Source organism: Chelonia mydas, chromosome 11 (genome assembly GCF_015237465.2).
Source record: "Chelonia mydas isolate rCheMyd1 chromosome 11, rCheMyd1.pri.v2, whole genome shotgun sequence".
In the NCBI taxonomy this organism is placed as follows: domain Eukaryota; kingdom Metazoa; phylum Chordata; order Testudines; family Cheloniidae; genus Chelonia; species Chelonia mydas.
Genome location: NC_051251.2, coordinates 62,054,910 through 62,075,127, shown reverse-complemented (window position 1 = coordinate 62,075,127; position 20,218 = coordinate 62,054,910). Strand labels below are relative to the sequence as shown.

General features: G+C 45.1%; 2 protein-coding genes across 2 annotated transcripts in view; one reads left to right on the top strand and one right to left on the bottom strand.

Moving 5' to 3' along the window:
* The window catches only part of DYTN (dystrotelin), a 61,211-nt gene extending 55,937 nt beyond the window's left edge, over positions 1–5,274 (top strand). The window contains exon 16 of the mRNA XM_043525574.1: positions 4,813–5,274. The gene's annotated coding sequence lies outside the window, so the exon portion shown is untranslated. The remainder of the gene's footprint in view (positions 1–4,812) is intronic.
* A 60-nt stretch (positions 5,275–5,334) lies between these two features.
* FAM237A (family with sequence similarity 237 member A) lies at positions 5,335–13,583 on the bottom strand. Its single transcript, XM_027833983.3, has 3 exons — positions 13,511–13,583; positions 9,765–10,186; positions 5,335–5,702 (listed from the first exon to the last, which is right to left on the bottom strand). The coding sequence occupies exons 2-3, from the start codon at positions 10,171–10,173 to the stop codon at positions 5,554–5,556; spliced, it is 558 nt and encodes a 185-aa protein (XP_027689784.1). The 5' UTR covers positions 10,174–10,186; positions 13,511–13,583; the 3' UTR covers positions 5,335–5,553.
* Between the last annotated feature and the right edge of the window lie 6,635 nt (positions 13,584–20,218).

The window sequence follows — 20,218 nt, the reverse complement described above, 5'->3', positions numbered from 1 at the left end:
ATGGTGCATAGCTATTTGGCTGCCCATTTCCCAATAAATAAAAGGGACTAAATCCTGAAGCCTTAACATTGTTTTTATTCAGGTTTGCCTCAGGCCAGCTCATGCTGAAGTCTGAGAGTTGGCCCAAGAAAGACCTGAGTGAGGACTTCAAGGTTTGCACTTGCAGGTTTCATATGGATGAATCCCACTGCACCGTACTGATACTTCACCCCCAGAAGACGATAACGATCCTCTCTGAGAACAGAGCAAAGTGGTGGTACAGAATTCTGTTTTAACAAAAATATGGTCCAAAATAGCCTGACCTTGATGCCCTTCCATGCATGGTGTAAAAGCAAATTATTTGATAAGTATTTGGAGGTGGGGGCGGGAAAAAGCTGGGGGTATGTTCCTGGTGTGCTAAAAGTGCAGATTTTCTGCACTGATTGGCTGAATTCAGTCATTGTTTGCACATTTTCTGCTGGGTGTTAATGATTTCAGATTATAAATCTAATTGTTAGGGCACGTGTTGCTTCTTGTCTGGGCTTTATTTGTATTATTTAAATATAAATAAATGACAGTATTTTCCATTGAACCAGCTGATCTAAATACTACAGATATTGGGCTAAATCCTCAGAACAGCTAAGGGTGGAGGAGAAAGGTGGCTCTAACTCACCTTTCCATTCTGACGCTCTTGTAGACAGCAAGGGCCAAAATATCCTCCAACATCCCCTAGAGACTGCTCCACCAACTGAGGATCATCCAGAGTGCCGTGAATTCCCACTCTGTCCTGACATCCTCTGTGATGTTGGGAGTGGGTAATAGAGCTGACTATGCCAGCTTTATACCACCTAGGAATTCCCTTATAGCGGAGAATCCTTGACTGCCCCTTTATAGTAACCCAGACAAAGGGCCACAGCTGTGGCTCATAGTTTGCACTTGCCAAAGGAGATGGTTTCCCCTTACACAGCCATCTCTACCAGTGGTGTCCAGATGACACAAGAAGAAATAGAACACATAGTGGAACGGGGGACCCACAGAAGGCAGCCACCTCTAGTCTATTAAAATATGGTTAAAGGGCCACAGTCCCTACTTGTGGGCAGCTCTTACGTTCTGTTAGACTCCCTTTATGGTGCTCAGGCTGAGGAATAGTAAGGAAGGGGCAGCAGTACACTTGGCTCACATCAGAGCGACTCTTAAGGTTGCCGGGGGTGGTGGTGGTGTCAGGCAGCTGGGGAGATGAGCCTGAGCAATGAGCCTGATTCCAGGAATTGAGTTTTAAGATTTCAGGGCAGGGCCCTGTGAATGCACACAGTTGCAATTCATAATCAAGTACATACTTTCTTCTTAACAGTTGTCCTTGAGAGCCTGTAAGCAGTTCCACTCACTGCTGTAGAGTTAGAGCATCACGCTGAAGGTGTCTGCATCTAGCACCTCGGTTGTCAGCCACTTTGGTCCCACAGTGGCCTGTTTCCATCCAAACTTGCCCTGTGGCTAAGCCACATCTAGTCCAGGCCCCTTCTGGGGTAACAGCAGTCCTGGTAGAAGTTCACAAGTCCCAATAAGAGATCCTTCCGCCTCTCTTGGGATACTTCTCAGCCTATCCTATGGGCTCAGACCAAGGTGGGCTTGAGCGGCTAGCCTGAGCCTCGGCTATTGCCACAGGAACATCCACACAGCTATTTTTAGCATACTAGTGGGAGGCAAGCAGGCCTCACTTCCAGCTGCAATATAGACATACCCTCAGCCTTCTCCCTAGGTCTGCCTAGCTCCTTGTTCCTCCTCTAGAACACTAGCCCACAGAACTACCTTTCCTTTTTCCTTGGCGCACTCTTGATAGACAGACATATATTACTCACTATGACTCCCTTCAGCAACCTACTCCAGGAGCTCTGTTCTATGGCTGAATTCTTTCTTTCTGCTTGCTTGTTCGCTCTCTATAGTCCACCCTGACCCTTTCACAGCCCGGGCTACTGGGTGTCATTAAATCACTACATCAGGGTCAGCTGGTGCATGGCTATTACCTCACAGGCAAGGCTGAGCCCAGCTCCCCTTAAAGCGCCAGCCAGCCTGTGACAGGGTCCCAGTTTAGAGTCAGTGAATTTACAGCAAGCATCAACGTCATCATTTTCATGCCAAGCAATTGAGCTCCAGTCAAAAACAAACAAGGTCTATGCTATGAAATGGAATTAGGCTCTGAGGTCTTCAGACAGGAGAAAATGCCTGAGGTAACAGTTCCTTCAGGAATGTTATTACTTGCAAGTTTACATTTAATTGCCTCACTCTTTTATTTCAGCAAAATTAATACCATGAATGGTTTCCCTTACAGCAGCAGCTTCCAGACCTCTTTGTAATACTATGACCTTTTGTTATAAACTAAACTATTCTTTCAACCCCACGCCCACACACACACCTTTCCCTGCCCATTTCCTCAAAGGTCAAATGGCTGCTGTAGTTTCTTAATGAAGGAAAAGAGCTGATGCAGAGCTGTATGGTGGATTGGTCCAAAGCTGAATGTTGTCTTGGCCAGGAATTACTTTTCACCAATAATCCTGCTATTCAACAGGAGAAAGGAGGATGCAGGGTCCTGTTGTTCGAGAGGGAAAGTATATACAGTTACAGGCCTGGTCTACACTACCGTTGCCGGTCGATCTAAGCTACACAATTTGAGTTACGTTAGTAGTGTAACTGAAGTCGACGTAGCTTAGATCTACTTACCACGGGGTCCACGCTACACTATGTTGATGGGAGACGCTCTCCTGCCGACATTGCTTCCACCACTCATTGAGGTGGAGTACAGAAATTGATGGGAGCTGTCTTCACTACACCTGCTAAATCGATGCTGCTGCGTTGATTGCAGCAGTGCTGATCTAGCTCCGTAGCGAAAACAAGCCCATAGTAGTAGCCTCTTCCTGAAGGCCCCTCCTAAAGCATGTCAGAGACAGAAAACAGTGTCTTCTGAGAATCTCTCTGCTGCTACTGACTAGTGAAATCTTGGGAGACAGTGCCAGCTCTCCCCATCTATCAATTGTCTATCCATAGTAATAACAATTGCAAGTGTACATATGTGTATACTGAATTGTATTCTTCTTCCCCATAATCTTTGTCTATCACTTGTCTTCATAGACGGTGAGTTCTTTGGGTCAGGAATTGTTCCTTTGTGTGTGTTTGTACACCACCTAGCACCATGAGGCCCGAATACCAATTGGTATTGCAACTTAGTGCAAGAATGGTTCTGGCAACACTCCCAAGCAAGTACTGGGGACACACTAGTAGGCACAGCCTGAGACAGTTAAAGCTGGTGAAAGTTGCAAAATATTTGAAAATAAAGTTTCTGTCCCTGTGTTCATGCTCCTGTTGGGGTTGTTTCCCCAGATATTTTAGACACAAGCTTAACTTTAAGTACATATGTAGTCCCATTGAAGTCAATGGGTGAAATCCTGGCCATACAGAGACCAATGGGAGTTTTGTCATCGACTTTAATAGGTCCAGAATTTCCCCAAAGGGAATACGTGCATGCTTTAAGTCAACTATATGCTTATTTGTTTTTCTGGATTGGGGCAGAGTTCCTAGCTCCTATCAGGACTGAGTCCATCAGTAAATGAGTTTTCTGGCAGATACATTTGCCAGAATAAAAAATATTGCAGAATATTCAAGGAAAGTCACTTAAAATTTGTAACTTGAAGTCTGGAAACCGGACTCTAAGACGATGGCAACTCTGCGAGCTAGGGTGTGATGTCCCTACTTGCGTACACATACTCAGCCTAGCTCTCATTGAGCTATAGCACAGGTAGTGGCAGTGGAGTACACCAGTGGGTATGTACTTGACCCAGCTCAGCTGGGCCTTCACTGCGGACACCCATGGCATTGTGGCTACGCTGCTATTTATATTCCTGCTAGCTTGCTGAGAGCTAGTATGAGTATGCGTACACAGGAAAATCACACTCCCAGCTTGTCGTGTAGACGTAGCTTAAGAGTTACATTCATTCAGCCAGGTAATAGAAACATGCCCTCTGACCTAGGCATCCACTAAAAACAGCCACAATTTTGAATATTAAATTCTTGCAATGAATGGCACATTTAATCAGTTTCCTGAAGTCAACATATCATTCAATGGTAATAGTTTTGAATAATTCTTTAAACTGAATTATGTTAGTTTGAAGAAACTGTGATTTATCTGCAGACAATCTGCAAACAGAAAAGGCAGCAAAATTTGTCAAATATCCAGATTATGTCACACATAGCTAATGGAAACATTTCCATCAACAAAATATTTGAAATGTAATGACTCCCCCCCCCCCCCCAAAAGATGATGATTGTATGGGGGAAGTATTCACTTGGTTTAAATTTTCCAATTTTTTTCCAATGGAAAACCAAAACAATTTTTCGGGGAGAGGGAAGGAATTGGTAATATGTTTGGGGTTTTTTGATCTTCACATTTTTTCTGAAAAATCTAGGAACGTTCCATGAAATTTGTTTTAACTTTTTGCAGAAAATATTTACTATTTTCCAACCAGCTCTAGTAATGAGTTACTCACCCTGTTCTACAATGTATCTATGAGCTCTCCATTCCTGATAAGAATTTGAGGCTCAAGCTGCATTGTGATCTGCAGGGGTCAAGTCAGCTGGGCTCTATACAGGGGAAGCAGCCTGCCTGCCTGGGTCACAGTACAGCATTTAACTTTATTCTAGCATCCCTTTGATCTGCTTAGCCTTGGGAATTGAAAGGTAACCATGTACTGATTGAAACTGACACAGAAAACATTTGTATGTGTGCTTTCTTTCAGAATATATTTGTTTCTTACTTTTGACTTTTATTTCATTTTGGTTTTTCAGGGCCCATCCTGCTCCCAGTGAAATCAATGGCAAAACACCTATTGACTGCAGTGGAGCAGGATCAGGTGCTACCTGAGGGAAACAGCTGCCCTTGTACATCATCAAAATGAATATGCACGTGCGTGTTGTTTATGGACACTCTTCCTGGAAAATTAACTTTGAGAACTTAAGGTGTGGAGAATGTTTGGGTTTTATTAACCTATGAGAAAAAACTGGAAGCTTGAAGTTTGGAGGTCCTGGATTTTTTAACTCTTTACATTTTCTTTTTAAATAGAATGATGTTTTGGCTGCTGTTTGTGCTGTGTTATATGCATAAAAATATAGTTAAAACAGAGCAAGTACAGCTACTTGACTCCAATCCTGCAATTGAATCCATACAGGCAAAACTGTTGACTTCAGTGGAGCTCCGTGTTGGTTCCCTGCTCTGCCTGTATAAGTCCAGTTGCATGACTGGGCCTTATTCTCCAGCATCCCCCCCAGACACAGTTTCAGTAGCTCATGCACATGATAAGGTGCTAACACTTTATAAATCATGCAGTTTATTAAAGAGACTGAATTCATGGGCATCATTTAAAAAAAAAAAAGCCACAACAGTCCAAAAAGTCAAAGCTAACCCAAAGGTACAATGTTGATAGGTACAGACATTCCCCCTCCACCTAGAGCAGCTTTCCAAGGAAAATTAAAAACAAAAACCAAAAGGAAATTGTTTAAAAAATATCCACTGTACAGATAAACCTCAGACTAGACAAATTGTTTCCTCTTTATCCCTAGCCCCCCAATAACTCTTCGGAGTAATGCAGATCCGCTCTTGTGCACATGGATGCTTATTAAGTCTTCAATCAGCTCTTTCTTGTTCAGCACTCGTGTCCTCTGATTGTGAGCAAATGTCCCTAGAAATTAGGGAGAAAAAAAAAAAAAAGAAAGGGACATGAAAACATGTCTGAGGAAATCGGGGTCAGCTTCCAAACAATGTAAAGCTGGCAGCCTATGTAGCTTTCATCCTCCATGTTTTGCCAGTCTGATATTTAAGATAAATGTTGTATCCAACTAATCAGAGCCAATCATTGGCATCAGATGCAGTCTTACAATGGGCAAAACTAAGCAAGTGTCCCTAGTTAGCAATTACTTTGAAATCCAGAATAGGGTCCAAATTACATTATGGACCCTATCCTGGAACCTTAGTATGAGCCATACAAGACAATAATAGGTTTTCTCCTGGTAAGAAATGCAGAATCATAATCTTGTCTGTTGCTGTCAGTCACAATCAGAACCTGATCCAAATCCTGTCAAAGTCAATGGACTCTCAATTTCACTAGGCTTCAGACCAGTTCTATAGTGATCCTTTACCATTTAATTCACTGGGAATCTTGCTCTTTATTTGAATGACTGCAGGATGAGGCCCAAAAGCCAGCAAGCTGATTTGTTAAGTGTAGTTCTAGTCTGAAAAGTAGAACCCACCAAGTCAAAGCAGCACCATACCCTGGCATAACAGATGTAAAACCTGCAGTCATACCGCCACTGCTAAGATGACCAACCCCCCAGGGACCTACACATGCCTATCACAATGTGATGTACCTCATCGAGTGCACTAAATGCCCCACTAACAACGACGCGGGTGAAACCAGACAATTACCATGCTCTCAAATGAATTCACACAGAAAAACAATAAAAGACAAAAACACTATCACCCATGGGCAAACACGTTTCACAAAACGACCACTCCATATCTGGCCTTTCAGTCCTCATCCTCAAAGAAAACATGCACAAGACCTTCAAAAACAAGTCTGGGAGCTTAAATTGATAACTTTGCTAGATGCTAAAAGTCATGGTCTAAATAAAGACACTTGCAACAATCTGTAACCCACTAACCCCCCGTTTTTTGTCCAATGAGTGTAAAGGTATTAATGGACCACCTCACCTTGAATGGTCACTTAGAATATGTGTTAACTATTTATGCTAAACAATCTGTTGTACCTTGTATTTAGCTGTGACACTGAGTACATATCCCATACCTGAAGAAGAAATTGAACCAAAAGAAATTGGTCCAATAGAAGATATTATCTCACCTACCTTGTCTCTCTAGGTAAAAATAGCAACAGACCTGCTCCCTATTTTTATTACAATCATAGCTGCTTATTTTAGGGACATAAGTAAGCTTTTACTGCATTTCACTCCTGTTAGCCCTGCAGAGCCAACACAGCTAAGAGAGAACAAGCTTGATTATTTTCCTTCTCTTGTGCACAGTCAGCAGGATTGCATGCTAAAAATCTAATTACAGGTTCAATTAGTTACACCTGTACAAACTCACTGTGGGAGTTGCACAGGTGGATAGTGGAGGTAGAATCTGACCTCATGCAATAGTGTGAGAAAGAAAGAAAGCCAGTGCATGTTGAATTTGTAGGGCTATGAAAGGCCATCTCTGGACTTGTGAATGAAGCATGTTTGCCTTGGAACTTTGGAGACAGAATAAGCACCTCATTTGAGAGTATTCCTTTTACAGAGCCACTGGTGAAAGCAGAGGCAAATTAAGTGAAAACCTGAAGGGAGCCCTGAGGGCTGATTCTGTTGGACATTTCATTGTCTGATTTTTACAGGGCTTGTAAAATAGTTCCCTATATCTATATGTAAGATCATACCATATCAGATATGCTATGTGAAACCCTTACCAACAAGCCACTCTGGTTTCATGGGGGAGGAGAGAAAAATGTGAGAGTTGGTGTGATTTCAGTAGTTAGGCAATGTAAAAAACAGTGTTTGTTTGAAGGACTCTTAAGGGATTCAGCTTAAAGTTTAATTAATAATTCCTTAAAGGCAAGCAATATGCTCAAGTTGTAGCTTGGTCAACTAGTACTTCAGTGGGTATGAATTATTTATCATATCATTTGGTATATTTGATGTGGAAAGTGATGGCTTTTTTTCTGTGACTGATATTGAACTTTAAGGTGCTTATTAAAAAGCACCTTTTAGACTGACTCTACCCTGAGGATTCACCATCAGGAGGCAGTATGGCATAGCAAACAGGACATGGAAATGTGATTTGGGTACCTGAGTGTTATGCTTAGTTCTGTCACTGACGTGTGACATGACCCTGGGCAAGACACTCAACCTTTCTGCACCTAAGTTTCCCTATCTGTGAAATACAGATAATGTTTTCTCCACTTTGAGATGTATAAGAGAACAGTGCTAAGTGGAGCTATATATTTCTACAGCTCTTACAAGAACTTTAGTTAGTCCTTCATTGCATAAAAGCCCACTCTCTAGTATTTGCTACTAATGATAAACAGATATATTGATAAAATTAGTGAAACTGATGAGACTTACCTTTTGGTTCCAAAATCAGATGTGCTGATAATACCTAGCTCTCTTGACCCCTACAACTCAAGGCACGTTATTAAGGAGGTAGCATTAGTCTCATTTTCTAGCTGGGGAAACTGAGGCACTGTGAAGTGACTTACCCAAGGTCACACAGCAGATTCATGGCAGAACTGGGACTAGTACTCAGGTCTGCAGCCTCCCAGCCCACTTTCTCTAGCCAGTGGGCCTGAGAGCTGAGCTGCATTGATTCAGGGTTTTGCCTAGTCTGACTAATACCGCTATAGTGGGGTATCCTAAATATTACTGTGACTAAGGCTCGGAGGCTGCTTCAGATATTACATATTGTTGTATGTTAGGTTTAAACAGTGTAAGCCATCATTAAATAATTTCAAAAGGTAAGACCAGGACCATTTCAGTTTGTAGCAACTGAGTCTGAAAAGATACAATAGAAGTATGAAGGGAGAAACTTGGAATATTGTTTTATATTCCAAGTAACCCACTGAAAGTTGCCTTGGCTCTCCCATCTAGACCCAGAATTGGTCCATGAAATCATTCAAATGCTAATAGTTCAGCTCAAACTAAAGAATCAGGCTTGCACAGTTTGTTATGCTTAAGAAATGGCGATTCAATTCCTCATATCATTTGCAGATAGCAATCTCCTTCTAGCAATTGACTTTTGGTTTCACTGACTAAGCAAGGCAGATATGAACAATCTGGTTTTAAGATGCTACAAGACCTTGGATGAGAGCTTAGATAGTTCTACAACAACAAAAATTAGGTTGTCACTGTAGCAGTCTGACCAGTACCAGCTGACCACTACAGCATTAAGAAATTAGATGGACTGATTACAACTCACAAAACAGAGTAGAAGTAAGAACAGAAGTAAAATATCCCTCCTTTTTTAAGAGTGTGCGTGCACTGGATTGTGTCTAAAAAATCTCTTCATCCTACCTAGTGTCATGATGTATGGTATCAGTCTTAAGCAGAAAGTATGTATTTTAAAAGAATCTGTGCACACTAACAGCCTCTACACAGCCTGATTTCCAGCTTTACCTGCATGATCTACCAGTAATCAGACCCTGGCCGCAACTTGGAGACAGCTAGTGGCTGAAAACTTTACTCACAGTATATTAATTCTTTGTGCTCATGTTTAGTATCATACTCCACAAAGGTTCCAGTTGGACTGCTCAAGGAGTAGGATACTACTGCATATGAGTAAGGCTGGCCTAGACCACGCATTACCCAGTAACACTGTTAATGAGGCAGTATATCTTCATGTGTTTGGTTACTAATCTATCTTCCCTACCTGTACCCACACATGTTTCAAGTGGTTCACTTCTACCTCCTCTTATGATCCCTGTGGGAAAAGTCAATCATATATGGGCCTGATCTGCAGCTGTTTCTCAGGCAAAACTCCCATTCAGAAGTTTCTGAGCATGATTAAGCTTTTTTATTGAACATATTAATCTTTGACTTGTACAGCACCAAGCACTCAGTTGTTTTAATGCTAATCGTACGCTTGCTTGGTTCTCACTCTCCAATTTAAACTTGTTTCTCTACTGGTGTCTGATTTTTATGTACACTACTGCTGTTTCTCCACCACAAGGTGTACATGTATTGGATAGAGAAGTAATAACCTTGCTTTCTCTCTGTGAGCTGAGAATGCAGAGCTATGATTTTCTGTTCAGCCTCTGCCAGTTGCCTCCTCCCTAGGCCATGGGTTCTGGAGAGCACACAGTCTACATAGATATCCCAGAAGAGCTGAGCCAGGTCCCAGAACAGAGCCCCATGCTTCAAGTTCTCTGATGACTTCAGGAAGATCATAAAGTCCCAAAAACCATTGACAGACTCAGAAATATGTGGCTTCCTCATCTCCAGCAAGGCAGCTGTGGAGAACGCCCAGCACTGGGGATCAGCTCGGCCAAGGGCCAGTGGATCATTTTGGCTCTGGCAGAAGAAAGGAGTCACACAAAACACTCCCATGATTAACAGACAGCAGATAAGTCTCACATTGGAGTGAATTCTTCCTCTGTTCCCAGGATCCATTGTGTCACTGAAACTTCACAAAAACAAAAGAAGTTGAAAAATCATCTAACCTTCATATGTTGCTGGGCTAAATGAAGGAATGGGATGGGTGAAATTAAATCCTACAGCCTGTGTTATCTGTGTTAGGGGGTTGGCCTAGATGATAGCATTGGTCCCTTCTGGCCTTAAGCCTGGTGTGTACTTTATTTGTTAATCCAATTCCATTACATTTGATATAAACATCCAAGTTTATTACCCAAAGGCTAAATCCGCTAACCTCATTCAAGATTTCTTCTTATCTAAAACAGCAGTTTGTCCCCTGATGTAAATTGGCCAAGAACATCCCCTTCAATAGGACTATTTTACATAGTATATTTCTTTCAGAACATTTCCAAAATAATGTATAACTGTGTGTATATATTAATTTTGGAAAGGCTCTGGAATGCAGTGTGCACATCATATTAAATACACACCCTTGTAACAGATGACTCAGTGACACTCTCCTGTTGAGCTAGAATCATGAAATTTACTTGTTTACTTGATACTTGTTTATAGGCTACAAAGAGAAAATATCTGAAATCTGACCTTCCCATTAGCTGTCACCACAAGATCACCACTCTAGTGAATTTTATCCACTAAATGCTCTTGCTCCTGTATTAGGTGATAACAGTTTACCAAAAAGAAAAATCCTTATAACTTCTACTGTGAGTTGATCATGCTGCTAGAGGTCAACATTTCTATCTCAGACTTTGGCCATGAAATAGTCCATAAATGTTTTTTTGGATGGGTGACCAAAGCTGCCTTTCCAAGTATAGCAGCTTGTTATGTCACTTGCCCAGATTGCTGTAGGGAACAATTGGATATTTTATTTCAGGGAGCCAAAGCTAACTTCTGAAACTATATCTAGGTACAGCATAGCTTTGTATAGCTAGGCCTCTTCCATGCCTTTGAGGGCACAGAGGGTCCCTGGGCAATATAAACAGTGCTGTTCTGCTGTGCAAGGGGAATGGATGGAATCAGGACTGGTCATGCAAGGAGATATACACTCCCTGCCTAGCATGCAGCTTTAGCCTCAGCAGGGTGCAGGGCAAGAACACCTGCCTCCACTGGAGGGAGTCTGCGAAGGACCTCTTAGGAGAAGTTCCATGTCTTGGGAGTAAGATTCCTCCCCAGCATTCAGCCCTGCTACTTGGTTTGGATACAGGAGGATGTGGGGGGGGAGAGGAGAAGGGGTATTTACACCCTAATGAGACTTAACATTTTAGAGATTTACAGCAATTTATAAAGTGAATTAGGTGCCCATAAAAAACTCTAGCTTGACAACCCTGGATCTGAAGTCCTACATTTTATCAACAGAAAAAGGGCAACACAAGCTTTCCCACACTGCCCTACAGCTGTAAGAAACCCTGCCCTCAATGAAGTGCCAGGCCAGCTCACACCACAGTGATGGTAGTTTTATGAAGTTGATACCTCTTCGGTCACTACCACCCTGGGCTAATTTTAATTGGTGACTTAGAGGCAAAAGGCTTTAATCTATTCCCAAAAGCCAGACCCATCCAGATGATGGATGTAAAACTAAGAGATATGAGTCTTAGTAGCTTCATTTGTTTGGAAAAAAGGGTGAATATTTTTACAAGTTTTCAGAAATGTTCATGGAAAATTTCAACCAGCTCTAAAAATAACTGGAGGAAAATTCCCTGAAGTTGAGTCTTTACATGGAGTTCTGATTACCCTCCACCCGAAACATGCTGTTTGCAACCTCTAGGACTTTCTTTCAAATTCTTCCATTATTTTTAAATTTAGAAAACTTTTAGGAAGAGAAAATGATTTTTGCTATATATTTCAGCCTATTAACTTATAGCATCCATATCATATGGTTCAGATAGAAGGATCACAGTTCTTTTATCAGCCTAGACACTGAACATAACAAATACACTTAATAAAATCTCATAAAATGAAAATATTGAGAAAACAATCCCTAGTGATGACAGGGAAATATTTACCAAATACTCTCTTGACAAAGTCTGCTGGTAGCTACATCTCATTGAGGAGCTAGATGCTTTCATCAGGAGAAGATGCCCTCTTCCAAAATGGAAAGATTTGGGGCCAAATGTTATAGTAGCATAAATCCCCATAGCTATTGCAGCTTAACTGGAGTTAAGCTGCCTGTCATAGAATATCAGGGTTGGAAGGAACCTCAGGAAGTCATCTAGTCCAACCCCCTGCTCAAAGCAGGAAATCCCCTGCTCAAAGTTGTTCCCAGAGTAATTGCTCTTTTGGCCCTTTGGCGTTAAAGATATATATGAGGTGATCGCTTGTTCTGGCTTCTATCCAGAGTATGCATTTACTTGTACTGAAGTAGCACCCAGAGGCCCCAATGAGGGATTGGGGGCCCATTGTGCTAGGTGCTGTACACCATATAATGAAGAGGGTCTTTGCCTCAAGAGCAGAGTACTCTGCCTTCTCCATAAACAGCAAAGGGGTTGAGTATTGACTTGTCAGCCAAGTAACAAGAGTTATATGCAAGTTGAGTAGTGGAGGCTGCAACTTCTCATTGGTGTGTTTATTTTCCCATGAATGGTCAAACAGTGCTGCTCAAACGGTTCCTATCGACCTATACAGTAAAGATGTCGGGCCAGCAGTGGTGGCTGTCTCCACTGCAGTCGCCTTTTGTAATAGTTCAATATTTGAAGACCCCAGAGCCCGAGGTCAATAAATCTAAACAGAAGGGACCAGACTGTACCGGCCCCCGGGGTGGCGATGGGACAAACACCCAGCTCTGGAGCGTCGCGAGCTGCAGGTGGCGGGGCGGGGCGCGGCGCGGGGTGCGCACGGGGGTGTCCCGCGCGTGTCCCCTTTACCATAACGCCGAGCACGAGAACACCAGGGGCGCTCTGAGAGCGGGCCAAGGGCAGACGTCCTGCCCCGGGGCAACGAGTTGCTTCCGCGGCAGGATTTGTCCCATATTTCCCGTCCCCCGGGGGGTGAAGGGGGGGGGGTGGCGGTAAAGCTGTGAACAGCAGCCCCCTGTCCCGGCGGAGCTCTCGGTGCCGCGCCTTTGCGGGGCTGCCCGTCCCACGCCGGGGGAGCCCGGGTGCCGCTCGCCGGGCTTCCGGGCGTGTTTGCAGCCGCGGCACCGCCCCGCAGCGCCGAGCTGGAGGGGAGGCGTGAGGGCAGCCCCGCGCCTCCCCCGGCCCCGCTCGCCTCCAGCGGGGAACGCCCCGGAGCCCGGCGCCCGCAGCGCCCCGGGGCTCCCGTCCCCTCCGGCGCGCGCCGCCCGAGCTCAGCCCGGCCCGGCCGGGCGCTGTCCGGGGTGCTGGAGCCTGTCCCGCGCCGGCTGCCCCGAGCCCCGCCTTACCTCCGCCAGCTGCCGCGTCCGACTCCCGCCCGGTGGCCCCCGGCTCCCGTCGCTGCCCGGGCGTGTGGCGGCTCCCGCCGCTCCTTAAGAAGCGGGGCGCGCGGTCCCTCTAGGTTACGTCAAGGCTCCTGGGTGAAGCCCCCACCCATTCCGAGACATGCTCCGGTCAGCTGCTGCTTCGGACCCCCCCCCCCCCCGCCGGCCCTCCCAGCCGCCCCCGCCGCCGCGGGACTCGCGCCACACCGGCGGCCCCTCAGAACTCCCGCCCGCGCCGGCAGGGGGTGGGGGAGGGGCAGGCTGGCGGCCCGCGCCGCGCCTGAGGGAAGGGAACCCCCGCGGCTCCGGCGCCGATGGAGTCCGGCTGGTCCCCCCACTAGCCCCGCGGGCCACCGCTCGCCGCGTGGCCGAGCCCCACGCCTGGTAGGGTGTGTGTGTGGGGGGGAGAGAGAGAGAGAGCGGGCTAGGCCCCCAGTGGGGGGACTTATTTTGAACACTGGTAAAGGATTAATTTTTTCTTTAAAGTTTTCCCGCCCCTGCTTTCCCCCCCGGGTTTTGGAAGGTCCTGGCGAAGCAGACTGCTGGTTTGCACCGTGGCTGAAATAAAGGACGTAGAAAAATTAAAGAGAAAAGTCCGAGGCTGAGCTGAGGTGGTTCTGTGACCTGACCTCCATTCTCAGCCCCTGGCTAATGACCTAGTTCTGAGCAGTGAAGGGCGGGAAGAGAGGGCCTGCCCTTGGAAGGGGCAAAAACAAAGGCTGCCCGAAAATAAAATGGAAAAACCATTTGGCAGAATTGGAGCTATGTTTGACTTCACCAGGAGAACTCTTGTTCTGCAGCGGAGAACATGAGGTTGCAGTGAAGTGTCAAGTGACTAGTATGTACTGTACTTAGATAGATCTCTAGGGACCAGATCCCTCCGATGGTGTAAATTGGCCTACATCCATGGAGCTATGCTGAGTTGGCCTCCACAATAACCCCATTTGTATTCAGTAGCCCAGTTGTCAGATAAAAGTGAGTAATATATCCTGCCTTGTCCCGCATGGTTGGTGCATTATGTTTGCACTAGAATAAACCGTTTAGGCAAAATATCTGAGAAACTGCTAAATAAGTGTTTTGAACCCATAAATATGACCACACTAAGTCAGCAAGTTTTTCCTTCCTGTTAGTTTCTCAGCTTGTGCAAATCTGCATAGTTCCACTGAAGTCAATGGAAATGCACAAGTTTACACCAATTGAGAAACTATCCCATTCTTTACAGAGACTTTGTCCTGGCCCACTACACATCCCTCAGCTGCTGCTGCTTTGCACTTGGAGAGTGCAATCATCTCTTTTTGTTATCATCTTGTTTCAGACAGATCCTCACCAGATATAAATCAACACCACTCAGTTGAAGTCACAACAGCCATCACACCAGCTCATGTAAGCTGAAGAACTGACTCTAAATGCTCATCTTCAAGTTACTAGTTTTGGGGGAATTCTGCACCAAAAAATTAAAAATTCTGTGCACAATATTTTAAAGTTCTGCAAAATTCAACATATTTTGTCAAATTAACACAATATAATCATGCCAAATTCAATTATTTTGGTAATTTATTTAAAAATATCTGTCAGCAACTATGTCTGTATCAATACAGACAACAACAACAAAAGATTCAGGAAATGTTTTTTTTTGTTTGTTTGTTTGTTTGTTTTACAAAGGTTGCTTACTAGGCATATTCATACAAACTTTGAGTAATTAATTTAAACCAGGTTTCAGAGTAGCAGCCGTGTTAGTCTGTATTCGCAAAAAGAAAAGGAGTACTAGTGGCACCTTAGAGACTAACCAATTTATTTGAGCATAAGCTTTTGTGAGCTACAGCTCACTTCATCGGATGCATCCAATGAAGTGAGCTGCAGCTCATGAAAGCTTATGCTCAGATAAATTGGTTAGTCTCTAAGGTGCCACTAGTACTCCTTTTCTTTTTAATTTAAACCAGTGGCTCTCAAACTTCCCAGACTACTATACACTCCTTTCAGGGTCTGATTTGTCTTGCGTATTCCCAAGTTCCATCTCACTTCAACTACCTGCTTACAAAATCAGACATAAAAATAGTGTGCTGTGACACTTCTGTATTACTCAAAAATTGGTTACTTATTTTTACTATAGAACTATAAATCAATTGGAATATATATATATATAGTACTTACATTTCAATATATAGTATATAGAGCAGTTGTATGAAATTTTAGTTTGTACTGACTTCACGAATGCTTTTTATGTAGCCTATTGTAAAACTAGGCAAGTATCTAGATGAGTTGATGTACTCCAAGGAAGACCTCTGCATACCCCCAAGGGGTATGTGTACCCCTGGTTGAGAATCACTGATTTAAACTACAATACAAAACTGTATTTCCTGCACCCCCCAGAAGCAGTGCAAAGGCTTGTGGGAGTCAGAGGTAACAGAGGAGTTAAGGAAGAGGAAAAGAGCCTGGGAATGAACGTGGAGGGTTGCTGGGTGTGGGTGGGAGAAGTATGGAACAGGTGTTTTAGGGGTGGGGGATTATTGGGGAGCTTCCCCCATGCAGACCCTGGCTGACCCTTAGCCTCTCCCATTCAGTCAGGCACATTTGCCCCATTCCCCCTACAGCCCCCTCCCCTTCATCCCCATGTGACCCTGCAGCCCCACTCCCATTCAGCCTCCATCCCAGTCTATCCCCCCACTAGCCCTTCTGAACCCCAGTTTGTGATCCCCCCAGCAGCCCCATGTGCCCCACTCTGTCTGTTATCCCCCACCCCCACCCCCCCATATGTGCCTCTGCACTGTGAGGAACGCACCTCCTCTTCCTTCCTTCTGCTGTAGCTCACCGCTGTGGCCCCTGAGCTGGCTTCACTCTGTTCTGGCACCACAGCGACCCCTAGTGGGTGAAATATGTAACTGCAATGCCTCTCTATAGAAAATACATTCTGACTGAGAAAAAGAATCTGCAAGGGGACACAAATTCTGCAGTGACGCAGAATTCCCCCAGGAGTCAATTATTACACATTCTGCTTGTCACATCTCCCAGCATACCAAAGTAGTTTTTGTTTTTTTTTAAATTCTATTCTGTCTGAGATGTGTCCAAAACATGCTACCTGGTCATTCTTTTATATTGTGAAGGAACAAAGTGGATACATTTCATGAATCCCTTTTATAAGTAACAGTATCTAAATAGATCTCAGATTATTATATCCTGTCTGATCGACACACACATATTCCAGGATTTCTTTGGCACATGGATGCGTATGTTGTACATCCAGATATATGGAATTCTTACTGAATTCAAAATATTCATTGTATGTGTTGTGACACAGGGTTTGAGCCCTGTGTGGTGCTCAGCAATCTCCACTGCTATAGGTTTTAATAGGAGCTGAGTAGACTCTGCACCTTGCAAGATGCACTCAGCATGGCAGGATAAAACCAATTTTGCCCAGGAAATTTCTATTTCCCCCCTCCCTCAATCAAGGTTTCCTCCTTTTCTCTACCTCATCTCCCTCCCTCCCTCCCTCCTCGAATTTGGTGCATGATCAGAGACAATCACTGGGCATATTTTTGATTAAAGGCAGTTCTCTAAATTTTGGTTCTTAGATTAGACTGGGGCTGATTCCAGGAGTGGCATACATAGGCTGTAAAGGAACTGCAATAGGCTGGGGTGGGGAAGCATTTGTCCAGTACAGGAGCAGCATAAGACAACACAAAGCAGCCCTATTCTGTCTCCCCTCTCAAGCCCTGGTATAGGGAGTGTGTTGGGGGCAGGACTGGCAGTGAGAGGGGGTGGATTAAGGAAGGAAGGAGGCATGCCCATAGCATGCAGCAATGGCATTGCTGGGATTCTGGGCTGTGGTGCAGCCCATGGGCAGCTGTGAAAAGGATGCCAGTCCCAGGGGCTGCTCTAACTTACACCAGGGCCCTTTTCAGAGCCAGAATCCTGATGGCACTAAAATGACCTTTGCTTCTCACTCCCAACCCCCACACTGCAGCACTTTTGCTATGTCTCTCCAGAGCTGCAGCAGGGACTGTGCCCCATTCTATCGAAGCCAGAGGAGTTCTGAAGGTTAGAAGTGAAAGTAAAAATCTCTGGTAAATTGATAGACTAGGAGAGATTCAATTTAATATGAAGTCTTCACAGATTTGTTCAATAAGCAAGTTTGTTTGCTGTCTTTCAGTGGAGTGTTGGCTCAAGTATAATGGTAGTTTCATACCGACAGAAAATAATCTTCCATATTTGAGGATGGCTAACCAGGGGATCTGATGGAAATAAGTCAGTCAATGCTCAGAGAGAGAGAGAGAGAGAATAAGTGTTACAACTAAGGCCTTGTCTACACTGGCAAGTTTTTCTGCAGTAAAGCAGCTTTCTGTGGTGTAAAACTGCGCAGTTGCATTGCTGTTAAAAAAACACACCCCGACGAGAGGTGTACAGCTTTCTGCGCTGGGGCTACAGCACCGTGGTGCCAGTGTAGACACCCTGGTCGATTACAGTGCTGTGATTGGCTGCTGGGAGGTGTCCCACAATGCCTGGTCTCACCTCTCTGGTCATTGGTTTGAACTCTACTGCCCTGCCCTCAGGTGACCAACCATGAGCCCAACCCCTTAAATTCCTTGGGAATTTTGGAAGTCCCCTTCCTGTTTGCTCAGTGATGTGTGCAGTGGTCTCAGTGCATCTTTTCAGGTGATCATGCCTGCTCCACGCACCAGGTGATCCCCCACTTGGAGCAATGCTGAGCTGCTGGATCTCATCAGCATTTGGGGAGAGGAGGCTGTCCAGTCCCAGCTGTGCTCCAGCCATAGGAATTGTGATACCTATGGACAGATTTCACTATGCATGACAGAAAGGGGCCTTGACTGGGACACACTGCAGTGCAAGGTCAAAGTGAAGGAGCTGCGGAATGCCTACCACAAGGCACGGGAGGCTAACTGCTGCTCCAGTGCTTTGCCCATGAGCTGCCGGTTCTACAAAGAGCTGGACGTGATATTCGGTGGTGACCCCACCTCCACTGTGAAGGCCACCGTGCATACTTCAGTGGCTCACATACCAGTCGAGAGTGGACCGAGCCAGGAAGAAATCTTGGACGAGGATGTGGAGGGGGATCCAGAGGCAGAGGACGACTCGGAGGTCAGAGACGCATGCAGCGAGGAGCTCTTCTCTACCCCAGAGGAGTCTAGCCGGTTACAGCTGTCAGAGCTTGGCAAAGTGCAAACAGGAAAGGAGGCCCCAGTAAGTGGTTTTGATTTTGGGAATAGCTGAAGTGAGTTGCTGGGGCAGGAAGGTTGCAGAACGCAGGCTTGTGTCTGTATGATTCGCGTATCACCACATGCCTAGTCTGAGCAGCAGATCACGGTGTTGATTGACTCCCTCACTTCATGGGAATCTGCTGCAGAGATCGCCATGTAATTCTCATGGAGATACTGGGCAATCTGCTGCTGCAGAGCTGCTTTGTGTCTTACCCGACTTCCCCACTCCAAACTGGTTAGTAACCGATCGGTAGCGGTCTGGAGTAGCCAGCTTCCACAGTGAAATTGCCATGCGCTTCTCCAATGGCAGGGCAGCTCTCATTCTTGTGTCCTTGCACCACAGGGCTGGGGCGAGCTCATCACACAGTCCCATGAATGTGGCTTTCCTCATCCCAAAGTTCTGCAGCCACAGCTCATCATCCCAGAGGTGCATGATTATGTGATCCTACCACTCAGTGCTTGTTTCCCGAGCCCAGAAGCAGCGTTCCACTGTGGTCAGCACCTCCCTGAATGCCACAAGCAATCTCGTGTCATAGCTACTACGCGTGGTGAGATCAATATCAAACTCCTCTTGCCTTTGTAGTTTAAGGAATAACTCCACTGCCACTCGTGACGTGTTAGTGAGAGTGAGCAGAATATGGTCAACAGTTCAGGATCCATTCCTGCAGCCCGAAGAGGCAGAGCGTGCAGTACACAAACCGTTGAAAGATGGTACCAAATGTGGACGGAAGTACAGGGATTGTTGCGAAGCAATGCATCATGGGGCATTGGGACAGGACCCAGGATTCCCCGCGACCCCCTCCACCTTCCCACAACTCGTAGCGGCAGAAGAGGAAGAGGTGCTTTGTGGGATAGCTGCCCAGAGTGCACCGCTCCGAATACCGCTGCAAGTGTGAACATGCTATTGCGCAGGCAGCTGACAGTGTGAACACACAATAGCGGTTTCCCTTCAGCACTCTCTGAGCGGCACTGTAACTCTTCCAGTGTAGACATACCCTAAAATACTGCTGCTCTGTAAAGGCTTTTGTTCCTGGGGGAGGGGCTCATTAACTGGAATAAATGAATATAGTTGGCCAACCCATTTCCTTTTTGTGTTCTTTGGAGTCAAGATGAGTCTTTGTAGAGAGCTCTGTGTAGTGGATGTGTTCCCCCACTTAGGATACGAAAAATTTCTTCCATTGTACAGCATGATTCATCCCCTCGATAATCCTCAGTACACACAGACACTTTGAATGTTTGCCATATCTTGATTTCATTCAGACGGGTGCTAAATTCTATCCAGCTCAAAGAGTCACAAGTGTAGAATTTTGCACAGAAAGAGTTTGTAATCCTTGAGCTACCAGCTGAGATTCAATGCTTATTACATTTTAAATAAGAAGCTTGTTAAACTATTTAGCGAAGCTGGCAAAGTAGTGCAAACAGTGTTCCGCCAATAACTTTGCACTGCTCTGTATTATCA